At 38.4% G+C, this 13,473-nt stretch overlaps 1 protein-coding gene and 1 non-coding gene across 3 annotated transcripts in view; both read right to left on the reverse strand.

Annotated features, from left to right (window-relative positions):
- Nucleotides 1-13,271, reverse strand: part of FAT3 (FAT atypical cadherin 3) — a 484,546-nt gene extending 471,275 nt beyond the window's left edge. For both annotated transcript variants that reach the window (XM_063095304.1, XM_063095303.1), the window contains exon 1: nt 9,980-13,271. In XM_063095304.1, the coding sequence (XP_062951374.1) occupies nt 9,980-13,271 (3,292 nt within the window). The remainder of the gene's footprint in view (nt 1-9,979) is intronic.
- Nucleotides 9,273-9,379, reverse strand: LOC134377404 (U6 spliceosomal RNA). The gene has a single exon (XR_010023452.1). It is a non-coding gene; the product is annotated as a U6 spliceosomal RNA (small nuclear RNA).
- Nucleotides 13,272-13,473: the final 202 nt, after the last annotated feature.

Consider the following 13,473-nt stretch of genomic DNA (forward strand, 5'->3'; position numbering starts at 1 on the left):
AATTGTTGTTAGGTATTTCAATGTAGGAATGGCTTTCCAAAACACTCCTACTATCCACTGCACTGAGACACCCAGCATTGTAGCATGGAAGTAAAGGACCAGAACCTGTATCACCATATGACTATGTGCTGTGGTGACTGGTACTAGAATTATGGCAGTGGTGAAGGAGAAACTAGGCTCAGGATGTACAAACCCAGAAAGCTGGTCTCTGGAAAATTATGAAACCATCAGACATGTAAACTTGTAGTTGGAAGATTTGGTTTTTGCCTACAGAGTCAAAATGGAAGTTCTCTCCTGGATAACACAGCACACAAATTATAAATGCACCATGATTCGTTTTCTTTTCTTGATTAGATTCACAGAAATAGAAATTACTATAATTTTTTTTTTTTGTTTATGAAGCACAGACTTGTAGCAGTATTATTAAAGCATCCATATCTATAATAGCTCATATGAGAAAGAAACTTGATAGAGGTTTTTCCAAATTTGACACCAATGTTGAAAATTTCCATAGCATTACTTACCAATAACAAATTGTGACTGTGAAGAAACATTCCTAAACTCTCGGTAATACAAAACAAATTTCAACCAACTGCACTGGAGGAAAACTAAATAAACTTTTCTATACTTTCTATAGCAACAATTACAAAATTGTTACCCTGTGGAGTGGCAATCAAACCAAAAAATGTAGGGAAAAAACCATTAGAGAGGTGCATCAGGCATTTAATCAGTAAAAGCATTATTTTTCAGAGTGTTGTGATATCTTGGTATTTGCTGACTTTTAAACGTATACGTTACTGTGATTTCTTTCCTTCTCTTAAACTAATACAATAATTTGTTGTCATAACTTTTTATTCTTTTTCTCAAAGCAAGTACCCCAAATTGTATGAGCTTCAAGCCCCACAAAACCTGCATTCATTTAGGCATTCCTTGACAATTAAGCCTTGCTTATAAATCATCATCAACTCACTTTAATGTTCTAGTTATCTCTCATTCTGTCTTGTCTCCAACTGGAATTTGTAAAAATTGTCTCACATGCCAAAGGGTGATACTAAAGCCACAATAAACATGATGAATGGCCAGCAGAAGACACTTATTTATGCTATGTCACTTATGTATTTCACAGTTCGCAATTACATGCTTTTCTGTTCTCTACTACCAGTCCTTGACTTAATCGTCTACACATCCTTTTCAGTGCAAAGTCCTATACCAACAGAGAATAAATGTTGAATGAGAAAAGGAAGAGGCAGAGGGTGAGAAAAAAGTCAGAAGGGATGGAAGGAAGGAGGAGAGGCAGACTTCCGAGGAAGCAAGTAGAGAAAAAACTATGAAAATAGTTTGCTTAAACTCTATTTTATAGGTCTTGGGAGTAAACCATCAAGTCTTTATGTGTTGCCATAATATTTGTGTGCTTATGTGTATACCTTACATTTTTATCTCAATTCCCTCATCTTTTATTCACTTTTAATTCAAGACATTTCATATTCAATGTTATTTTACAAAATATTATTCCCACCAGCGTATTGCTTTTTAAAAGCAACTAGAATATTAACTACACTATGCAAATGAAAATCTGAATTTAATCACAAAGGTGGCACAGAGGAGCCACTAAATCCTACAACATCCAATGGGAAAATTTGGAGAGTCCTATTATATTCAATAATTCATATACCAGTGCCCAGAATTTAATAAAAATTGAACTGAATCCTACACACAACTCTTTGTAGATTCTGTCTGTCGATAAGACATGCTTTCATAAAAACTGGCAAGCTAAAAATACAGACTACTGCCCATTTTCATTTTCATTTCATTTTCTTTTCAATGAAACATTGCGAATGTAGTAGCATCACATAAATATTTATCAAACACTATAATTCCTCCAATTGTAATGATAAATAAAAGTATCCTTCAATGTGCATACAAAACACCTGCAAAAAAACATTTTTAGAACACTGAAATGAGAGGCAAACTATCCAAAGTCATGAAGGGCGATAAATTTATCCCACTACCTTCTGGAGAATCACTAATGTATGAAGCAATCATTTTGTAATTTTTGTAACCTCTGCTTACTAGGCTTCTGAAATTTCACTCTTTGTTAATTGAAGAACTAAAAATACAGCATCACTTAACACTGGGGAAATAAGGACCCTGATCCGAAGGGCCGGTAAGCCATTGAAAATGTCTATTATGAAATATAAAAATGTAAGCAGAGAAAAGACCACACAAGTTTCCAGGTTGTTGGCTTGCCACCCTATTTGGATTACCTCTTTATGGTTGTCATTATTTTTATCATTTACTAGTTACACAGGGACAATAGCAGCTCAAGCTTGATACACAATGCAGACGTAATTGCAGATTTGAACCAACAGTCTTCTATTAAAATCTAAATTGCTTTCAGCCAACAGTTAAGAAAAGGTCAAGAAGAAGGCACCTGCTGAAAAGAGTAATAAAAATACGCCGCTCATTATTTTCCAGAAGCTTCTAATCCTTGCTCCCACCTGGCTTACATAGCGACTTCTAAGTTCATCAGAATGTTGTAGAGTGTTCAGGACTCCTCTGGGAAACATAATTTTTCCCTGGAATTATTATGGTCAGAAAGTCTAGAGCCAAGAAAAGTTTCTGCTATCCCTTGATCATAACTTCATTCTTCTCCTTTGCTTGCTCTGGTCCCAAGGGGAAAATTTAAGGGCAAGCCTGGGCCTAAATTCAAGGAGCTTCTTTTGATTTAGGTGGGTGGGGGTAAAAATATCATTTCAAAAAAAGAATGAGGACAGGGAATGCCATTTAGTCCTGATTTGTCATGAATTACACCAAGGCCACCACATAACATCTGTCTTACTCCTCAACTTGTCAAAGAGGAGTTACCAGGCAAATTTGATAAAAAGAAGCTGAAAAGATTAACAACCATCCATAGACAAAATACGATTTCTGGTGCCTCTGAATATAAAAAAAAAAAAGGAAGCTTATATAATATGGTGCTATGCAACAGATACGCTACTAAGGGAATTAACCACCCCTTTAAGTACCTAAGCTAGGGCTAATGGTTTCTTACGAACAAAAAACTACTCATTTTTTCTAACAATACAGCTTTTCCCTTTCTTGGTTTCATTTACCCACTCTTGACTCTCTGATGATTTGAGACTGCAGATAAAGCTTACTAGACTCAGCACTGGCAGCTAGTAAATAGTTCTTCAATTGAACTAAATAAATAAAAGCTACTCAGTTGTTTATTTTTATTCTTTCCTTGGCCATCAGGTGAAATGAATCCTTCTTCCTGTAGAAGATCAAAGTATAGCATCACAATGTTTGAGAGTGTGAAAGATCCTGGTTCGCAGCCATCCAACCACACCCCTTTTTTTCCTGTGTCTACTGGGACAGGACCTTTAGCAAAGTAAAAGTTGTTCTTTCATGGTAGAAAAGATGTGGAGAGTATAAGTTAAATGGGAAGATAAAGTCCTCTAGTTTCACTTCCCTCCTTTGTAAAATGAAAGCATTGGATAATTATTCTCACTCTACTGTTTCTCCAGGGCTCCAATGAAATGTGCCAACACATCAGAGCATCATTACAGAAACTGGAGTTAATAGGACTTGCTGAAAAACATCAGTCTTAAAAATATATTTAAGCTTAAAATCTGTTTTAGAAATAATTACACAAGTAAAATATTGCATCAGTCAGGGTCCTGACACAAAACAGATGGCACACTCAAACTGTAAATAGACTATTTACAAAGGTGTGGGCAGAGAGAGTTTAGTGAAAGTTAAAAAAAAGAAAAAGAAAACAAAAAGATGCAGTACTTCGGAGCTGGTAACAGCAGAGAAGAGTTACCAGCTATCGGTCGAAGGATGCAGCCAGCCACAATAATAACCAGTGTGGAAGAGTCAAAGGGATGGATACCTTGACCCAACTCTCCTATTTCTTCTCTAAGTTTCCACAGGCAGAACTAACAGATGTCAGAGAGCAAAAGAGCCTACCGGCCAGGGAGGTCAAACTTTTTAGACACAGAGCAGAGAGTGGATCTGGAAAGGCAAGTGGGAGAGAGCTGGTGCAATATTACATGCAATTATAAAGTTATATTTATTTAGAGTTGGAATAATCTTTTCACATAATTTAGTAGTTTTACAGTAATTAATGTGGCTGAGACATGTCTTTTGGGTGTTATTTAAATCCAAGTATCCATTAGGTCTCCTAAGCTTCTGTTGACTTTATCAAAACACATAGAATAAAGAGAACATTCTACACTCAGATAAGTTGGAGAAATGCTTGGTAGAGCCTGAATACAAAGAAAGGTAAATGTCAGTGCATATGCATTGTGCATGTGAATCTTTCCGCTTATAACTCCAGATGTGTACAAATATGGAAATAATTGTCCCTACTTCCTGGAATGACTGAATGAGACGATCTGCATAAAGCATTTGGCACAGAACTTGGCACATAAACAAATGGTGCCCAGTAAATGCTAACCACTGCTGCTACCACCACCACCATTAACTTAAGCAGTGTCCTGACCTCTCAGACAGACTGGAAAACTTCCCATTATAGAAAGCCCGTGTCTTAGGCTTGTACCTCTTTGGGTCAATAGTGCCTGGCCCAGTGCCTTTCACATAAGTAGTGTTCAATTAATGTTGGATTATGAAGACAATAGAAAGAGCTGTCTTATGCTATGTCAGGCTGTACTATTCATTCCTCTCCCTGCCCCATCCTGTTTAGAGGACTGTCTTAGTCTGTTTGGGCTGTTATGACAAAATACCTTATTCTGGGTAATTTATAAACAACAGAAATTTATTGTGCACAGTTCTTGGAGGCTGGGAAGTACAATATCAAGGTGCCCACAGTATCTGATGTGGGTTCATTCCTCACAGATGACACATGCTATGTGTCCTCACATGGCAGAAGGGCATGGTAACTTACTCCTCCTGCCTCTTTTAGAAGGACACCAATTACATTCATGAGGATGGAGCCCTCATGACTTAATCACTTTCCAAAGGCCTCACTTCTCAATAGTATCACATTGGGAATTAGGTTTTAACATGAATTTGGGGGATGGGGAGACAATAGTCAGACCATGACAAGGGGTATTCTTTTCTTTCCCACATCAGTGTTGAAACTGGTCCTATGACCTGCTTTGGCCAATGGAATGTGGGCCAGTTTTGAGCAGAGACTTTAAGAGGCACTACAAGTTTCCATCAGCCCTCTTGCACTCCTGACCTCCACTTTGAGAACATAACATCCCAGAAAGTGGGTACTCCTTCAGCCTGGGACCTGGAATGGAAAGACACATGGACCAGATTGCAAGTCAATGCAGTCTGCAAAAGTGCTGTTTCTGCTGTTCTCCCAGACTCCTGGGCAAGAGAAAAAAAATGTTTGTTTCCATAAGCCATTGGAAAATCCACAAAAAATTTCACATGAAATTTTGTGATTGTTTGTTATTCAGCAATAATATAGAAAAACCTGACTAATGTATGTGTGTAACAAAGTTATAAGGGCATGCTGGAGTAGAAAACAGGGGAAATGACATGAAATTTGGAGTCCATTGCACTGGAGTTCAAATCTCAGCTCTGACAACTACCAGATGTGTGACTGTGATTGGGCAAGCCTCAGTAAACTGTACCTCTTTGGACTACTGTCATATTTGGAAATAGTTCCTAAGAAGTACCTTGCATAGTGCCTGGCACATAGTAGGTACTTGATAAATGAAAGAAATAATACTGTTAATAATAATGGATGGCAAAATATCTTCCCAATTATCCATGATTAAAGTGCTGAATTGGAAATTGTCCATCTCAATTAAATATATCTTTAATCAATCTCAAGTAAATAGATGGTTAAATCATTGCTCAAGTTTGTAGCTTAAGAAAGAATCTAATTAAAAAATCAAAGTTTAAAATATACAATGTATTCTTTCTAAAACCTTCTAAAACCTCTGAGTGGTCAAGAACATGAATCCCTGTTGTGTCAAAAAATAAGAATGCATTCTTTATGAAGGAAAAAACGATTAAATCGCATCTTCCAGACTAGTTATGTAAATTGTGATCAAATCCACTGTAGCAGGGGTGAGGGGGCAGTTAATTCACTTACTGTGAACATTTATTAAATACCTGTGCATGGTAAAGAATTTCAAAGGTATGGTTTTGTTCACTGAGCTCCAAAAAAGTTAAGAACATAAAACTACTAAGTGCATCAACTAATCCCAGCATATGCACTTTCACAAAACGGAAGTACTGCAATTACTGAAGCACATAAATAGATTTTTGATCCATCGGGAAGGCATTCAGAAAAATATCGTCACTAATGAATACTAAAAGATTTATTTGGATTGCAAAATGTGACTAGAAAACAAATTTATCTAAGACATGAGCTCAATCCTCTGCCTTTTGAAAGAATAAGGAAAAAGACTTCACAGAAGGGGTATAGTCTGGTAGCCGCTCTCTTAGGAGACCAAGTAAATTAAAAGTAGTGTTTCCAAATCACATGCAGAAGGAATGCTTGGAGTGCTTAGATGGAGAACCCTGGGCTCCCACCCCAGACCTACTGAAACAGAATCTTTGGGAATTTGGCCTGCGAATCTAAATTGTTCACCTACTCTAGATAATTCACGTGTAATGTAAGTTTGAGAACCACTAACCAATGCAAGCCATTGGCAGCTGATGCAAAGGTTTTAAAAGACAAAAATCTGAGCAAGTTTGGGCCATTCTGTGTCCACAAGTCAAATAAAGACAATGGAATCTGGACCTGAGACTCAGGAACAGCTGCGGGGCTAACAAGCCATTCATTTTGCTAGCAGCTCTAACCACAGTTTTAGCATTTGGAAGCAAAGAGCTGATGGATCATTCAAGAGTAATGTGAACTCAATAGCACCATCGTGTTGACTTCTCTTATTGGACATGAAATTGCCAAACTTCTCAACCCTAGCATCCCCCTAGCACAAGTCCAAGCAATCATTCTTCATCAGCTTGTAGGACTTGGATGCCAAAATCTACATGCAGTGAGAGGGGATGAAGTACAATCGTTAACAATATTATTATATGGAAACTAATCTTCATAGAAATCTCATCAGCAAGTCCAAGACTTTTTCCTATAATATAGGGAAAATCCCAATTTTATTTTCTAAAAAAAGGGAACAGAACTAAACAATATGGGGGAAAGGAAATAGTTACCGTAGTTTTAAAAATTAAAAAACTCTCTAGGGAAACAAATCAGAAACATATGTCATGAAAGTAAAGGAAAGAACACTGAGTTAGGGCTGAGAAGTTGTAGGTTCTACACCCAGCTTATACTCTTCAATGGGTGTGTGACCTTACACAACTCACTTAGCTATTCTTTTACCCAAAGGAATTTATGTTTATAGGAAAGAGCTTTTTAAGTCACAAAGCAATGTCAACATGTAAGCGGCATTATTATCATTGGTGATAAAACTTATTTTATACAATCCAGAATATAATAGAACAAATTCAGAGCAGTGAATTGTCTTTTCAACAGAGGCAAAACATATCAAATTCTTGGAGTCAAGAATTACAAAAGCAGCTTTATCATCAGATGAAACTGTACATACATTTTCTAAAATAACACCCAAAGTAAAAACAAAATAACACAGTACATATGGGAAAAATCTAGGCTACCTCACCAAATCGTTCCTGATAAAAATAACTCAATATGCCTTGATATGGTCATCTACATGGTGGTGGTTAATGATTCAGCTCAATGTCTTCCTATTGACCTAAGTACCCACGGCTACCTGAATAGTAAACCTAAGCTGGATCCCTAGAAAGCCACACAAACAATAGGACTATAAGGAAAATAGAAAGGTTGATCAATGGTCAGTGCCATCAATCAATGAGCCCCGGGCTATAAGGTCTTTGACACTTCCCTGCCTTACAGATTTAGATCAACCCAAAATTTGAGTGTACTGGGGAACATGCAAGGAAACCCACACTTTTCTTTAGGTGGAAGATAACACGGTATATTGCAGTTACTCATAGCTAAGTTTGAAACCAGGCTCCAAGTTACAGACCTTCTCTGAAGCTCATTTCCTGAGTTGATAATTATTAGTCCTACCTCATGTGGTGACTGGATAAATTAAATAAGACCCTATTATAAAACCCTTTATACAATATGTTACACATTTGTAAGTACTCAATGAAGTCATTATTAGGAGAAGTAAAGCATTGGCACAAAATAGGCACTCAGAAAAGGTTAATTCTGCTCCTTTCTCAGTTTGTTCTTCAAGGTAGAAATAGATTCCAACCAAATTATAGGAGATACATAATAAAATACAGTATGTCTTAAATCAGGACTGAATTTTCCTGACATTTACCTTTTTCTTCATTATGGCTATAGAGAACAATTTTACAATTTACACCTGCCATAATTAGATCCTATGTATGCAAAAATTACAGTTTAAATTTGAGATGACACATACAGTTGTTTTTCTTTCTTTTTCCCCCCTATCCAATATTTAATAGTTTCTCAAATCCTTTTTCTGGTTTATGGATGTACAGTTAGTATCTCTACAATGACATCTTCCTACTACCTGTTCTAATCATCATCATCATCACTGAGACCGTTATGAACTGAATGTTTTTGTCCCCCCAAAAATCATATTTTGAAGCCCTAACCCCAAACGTGGGGTGTTTGGAGGTGGGGTCTTTGGGAGGTAATTAGGTTTAGACAAGGTCGTCAGGGTGGAGTTTCCATGACCCGATTAGTGTCACTATAAGAAGATACCAAAGCCCTCTCTCTCTCTCTGCCATGTGAGGACAGTAAGAAGTCGACAGCCTGCAAGCCTGGAAGAAAGCCTTCACCTTGACCATGGTGGCACCCTGATCTTGGACTTTCAGCCTCCAGAACTGTGAAATAAATGTCTGTTGTTTAAGCCACGTAGTCTATGGTATTTTGTTATAGCTACCTAAGCTGGCTAAGACAGGGAGGACAGCACCCTGTGAGCAATGTAGGAAACAATTTAATACATGTAAATGTGTCCTGAAAACTGGAACATGCTAATATTACCATTTACACAAGAATAGAGAAGACACAGTCCCTCTCGAGATGTCTATCATCAAAAGACTAGAAATATGTACAGTGCTAATAAATCACACGCACACATGCATGCATCCAGGCACATGTACATTTAAAGACAAATAATGACAGTAACAAGTATTTTTTAAAAATCTATCTATGATAGAGAATAAAAATGAAAGTGCTGGGACAATTTTGCCCCGTATTTAAAAATATTCTATAAAAAGCCAATTCTTACAAATAAATTTTTTTTTTTTTTTTAAATATGGAATGCTTCACGAATTTGCGTGTCATCCTTGCGCAGGGGCCATGCTAATCTTCTTTGTATCGTTCCAATTTTAGTATATGTGCTGCCGAAGCGAGCACACAAATAAAATTTTAAATCAACCTTTTATAAATAAAATCACATGAAGGCATAGAAGTACACCTCCACATATTAAGGCACATACACAATGCAAATGTCCTTCGTTCAAGGGCCAGATGCAGCCATGAAACATGAAAGACTAAGCAACTAAGTAATATCACTTCAGCAAAGCCGTACTGCAAAGGGAAAGATCCTTATATAAGATCCATTTGAAAATTCATTTCACACTTCTAATTTAAAGCCAATTCAAATGTAATTTACTTTAGCAGAGCCCTTCATTTAGTGAGGGTCAGGAGTACAATCATCAGAAGTGACAATTACTTAGGCTTATCAAAAGATAGCCTGGTAGCAGTAGTGCTGAGCAAGAAAAAACAAAACAAAACAAAACAGAGCCTCCCACTGGAAACCATGGCTATTACTGTACAAACAGATCTTCTTAGAAACCAACACATTCTATAAAAACGCTTTTATTTGCGTCATCTCTGCACCAAACGTAACCTCATTTGTCATTCGATTTTAGTGCCCTAATGTCCATTTACTTTCCTAATGCTGATGATTTGAAAGAGGTGAAACAACTCTCTGGCACAAAATATCAAACTTACCACTCTCGTCATCTATACTGAACCTCCCAAGGCCACTGCCATCCCTGATGGAGTACTGGATCTCTCCGTCCCTCCCGGAGTCTTCATCTTGGGCAGTCACCTGCAGCACACTTGTTCCAATGCGGGAGTTTTCTTTCACAGATCCAATGACAGCAAAGTCTGGGAAATAGGGGGTGTGAAGGTTTTCATTGACATCTACCACTTCCACCTCAACAAAGGAAACAGATGACAGAGAGACAGGCCGCCCTTTGTCTTTGGCCCGAACTGTGAGGTTATAGAACTGCTGCTTTTCATAGTCAAGCTCCTTGCTCAAGCGGATGGCACCACTTGCTTTATCTATTTCGAATCTCCCGTTATAGTCATTGACCAAAGAATAGCGCACTTGACCCCCCAATCCAAGATCTGGGTCATGGGTCTCCAGCCAAGCAATGACAGTGCCAACAGGGAGATCTTCAAGAACCTTCACGCTGTAGCTACTGGGAATGAAAGTTGGGGAGCAGTCATTGACATCATCCAAAAAAACCTTAAGAGTAACAACAGAAAACAGCTGCTGACCACTTTCTGCCTTGTCCCTGGCTTCTATTTTCAAGGAGTAGTTTGCTTTGGATTCCCGGTCCAATTGGTCAGCTACATAAATGATTCCAGTTGAGCTATTGATGGCAAACTGCTGCGTGTCTGTCAAGACCGAGTAAGTCACTTCCCCATTAGAACCCAAGTCTTTGTCTCTGGCTTCCACTTGAATAATCTCAGTACCAATACTTGAGCTTTCAAGAATGTTAACCGAGTAACTATCTTGAAGAAAAACTGGGCTATTGTCATTAGCATCCTCCACATTGATGGTCAGCAATCTCCATGACGATTTCTGTGGATTACCTAAGTCATAGATGGTGATATTAAGGAGATAGAGGTCTGTGTGTTCTCGATCCATGGGCATAAGGACTTTAAGTTGCCCAGTCTCCATATCAATATTAAAACAGCTGTCTGCATTTCCATCAGATATTGTAAATAGCACCTTTCCATTGAAGCCAGAGTCGGCATCATAGGCTTTAATCTTCAGGATGTTAGCACCAACTGGCAGATCCTCCTTCACAGCCACATCAGAAGGAAAAGACTTGTCAAAATGTGGACCTTGCCTGTTAATTGAATAAAAGTCAAGAAATCCATCTTCCAGATTCAGTTTTCCATTTGCTTTTGCCTTAATGAGTAGTTTCTCTGCCAGCTTTTGAGCCACACGAGTTTCTCTGCAACTGAAACTCTTTGAAGACACCTTCCCATGCAGGACTGAAATGTTAATAGACATGGGGTCTGCAAAATTCTCTCCATCAGTTGCTGTAATCCTGAGGGCAAAATTACCATTTTTAATGCCAGAATTCATCAGTGACTTTTTAAGCTGTAAAACACCGGAGTCCGGGTTTAAATAAAAGAAGCCAAGTTCATTTCCAGAAATGATTTTGTACTTTACGAGTTCAAGCTCATCAATATCGATTGCTGAGACAGCTGTGATGTGACCACCAACTGGAAAGTCATACGAAATAACTCCCTGGCAAGCCACTTTTTCAAAGAGAGGGCTGTTGTCATTGACATTTCCTATTCGAATAGTCACATTTACCTCACTTTCGTGGCGGTATGGTGAACCCCAGTCAGAGGCTCTAACAATGAATCTATAAGTTTCTGGAGAGGATTCAAAATCCAATTCTTCAGTTGTGCTAATAATACCTGTAAACTGGTTAATGGCAAATGGTAACAAATTCAGGCTGGCAATACTATAGGTGATGTACCCATTTTCGCCTTTATCCTTATCGGAAGCTGAAACTGTCAGAACGCTCGTTCCCACCAGAACACTTTCATTCACATAAGCATCGTACAGTGGCTGCTGAAATTCTGGGGTGTGGTCATTTGCGTCTTCTATGCCAATGGTAACTTGTGCTTTTAAATCTCCTTCCTTGTCTGTCACCTCCAGTTTATAAAACTCTTTTTTAACAGTATTTAGTGGCTGTGCTGTGACAATCAGACCTGACCGAGGATTAATTTTGAAGTACTCTGTATCCTCACCAGGAGATAATTTGTATTCCACATCCAGCGGTTCAGGACTTAATTTTACTATAGCAACCATGACACCAGGAGGGGAAAACTCACTTATGCTCACATCGTATGCTTCTTTTTCAAACCTAATTGGGACAGTGTCTCTTTTGGGATTGTCAATGTGGACTATTTTTAATGCTGATAACTTTTGAGGTGACCCCTTATCTTTTGCTTGAAGAGTGAGATTGTAGCCATAGGAAAAGTTCTCCCAGTCAACCTGCTTCTTCTCCTTAATTTTGTACTCGTTCATCCACTTTCCTTCCTTAGCCAGGAAGAATTGATCTAAAGGATCCCCAGCCACAATGGAAACAGATTCAATCTCTCCATTAGCCCCCTCATCTAGGTCATTGACTGTCACCACTGCGTACGTTGGCTCTTTGTCCAATGAGAATGGAACATGAGTGACTACATGGATCGTTGGGGCATGTTCATTTATACGTTCAATGTGAACATAAAGCTTTGCAGTGCTGCTCACTCCATTGTTTCCATACAGTTTCATCCCTCGGTCCACAGCCAGAATTTCCAGATCGTACCTATTCTTTTCATCATAATTTAGTCGTCCACTTAAAGAGATGACACCACTCGTAGGGTGAACTGAAAAAAGATCAACTTTGTTTTTAAAGTAGTAGTAGAATTCTCCATTGGAACCAATATCTGCATCTGTTGCTGTCACCTGGGCGACACTAGTCCTTAGAGGTGTGCTTTCTGCTATTGTAACAGAGTATGTTGTGGGTGAGAACAGAGGTCTCAGATCATTCATATCTAAAACCTGTATATTCACTTTGGTCCATGCTTCCAAATCCTCTCCTCTGACAGAACCTTTTACTATCAATAAATAATTGTCCTGAATTTCCCTATTCAATATGGCAGAATTGCCACCTTTAGTTCTTATTCTGAGAAAACAGAAATCTGCAATGATGACTTCCTCTGCTTTGAAAAAGCCTTCCTCGTCTCCGGATACTATTCTGTATTTGATATCCCAGGACAGATCTATTAAGGTGATGCCCATTCTACTCTGGCTGTTGACATAGGTCCTTGCTGCTGAGTTCTCATACACTGTGGCATTGTAAATGGAATGTGTGAAGTGGAAGCCCAGGGGTCCCGTCCCGGGCAGCCCCTGGGAGACAGTGGCCAATAGCTTGAGAAGCAGGAGGATGAGGCAAGAAGAAGGAGGCCGGGTACCCGCACAGTATCCCATAATTATATCCATCACATCATACTTCCATCCTGGAGGGGAAAAAAAGAGAGAGAAATAGATAAATTAACCTAGAAGAGAGTAGGAGAAGGGATGGAAAATAACTGTTATGAATCAGTGCTTTTTAAAAACTTTATTTTAAATTTTTTTACTAAAACATCAATACACAGAAAAATTAGAAACCTCACACTACTAGACAATAGGGAATTCATATCAC

This window comes from Cynocephalus volans, chromosome 4 (genome assembly GCF_027409185.1).
Source record: "Cynocephalus volans isolate mCynVol1 chromosome 4, mCynVol1.pri, whole genome shotgun sequence".
In the NCBI taxonomy this organism is placed as follows: domain Eukaryota; kingdom Metazoa; phylum Chordata; class Mammalia; order Dermoptera; family Cynocephalidae; genus Cynocephalus; species Cynocephalus volans.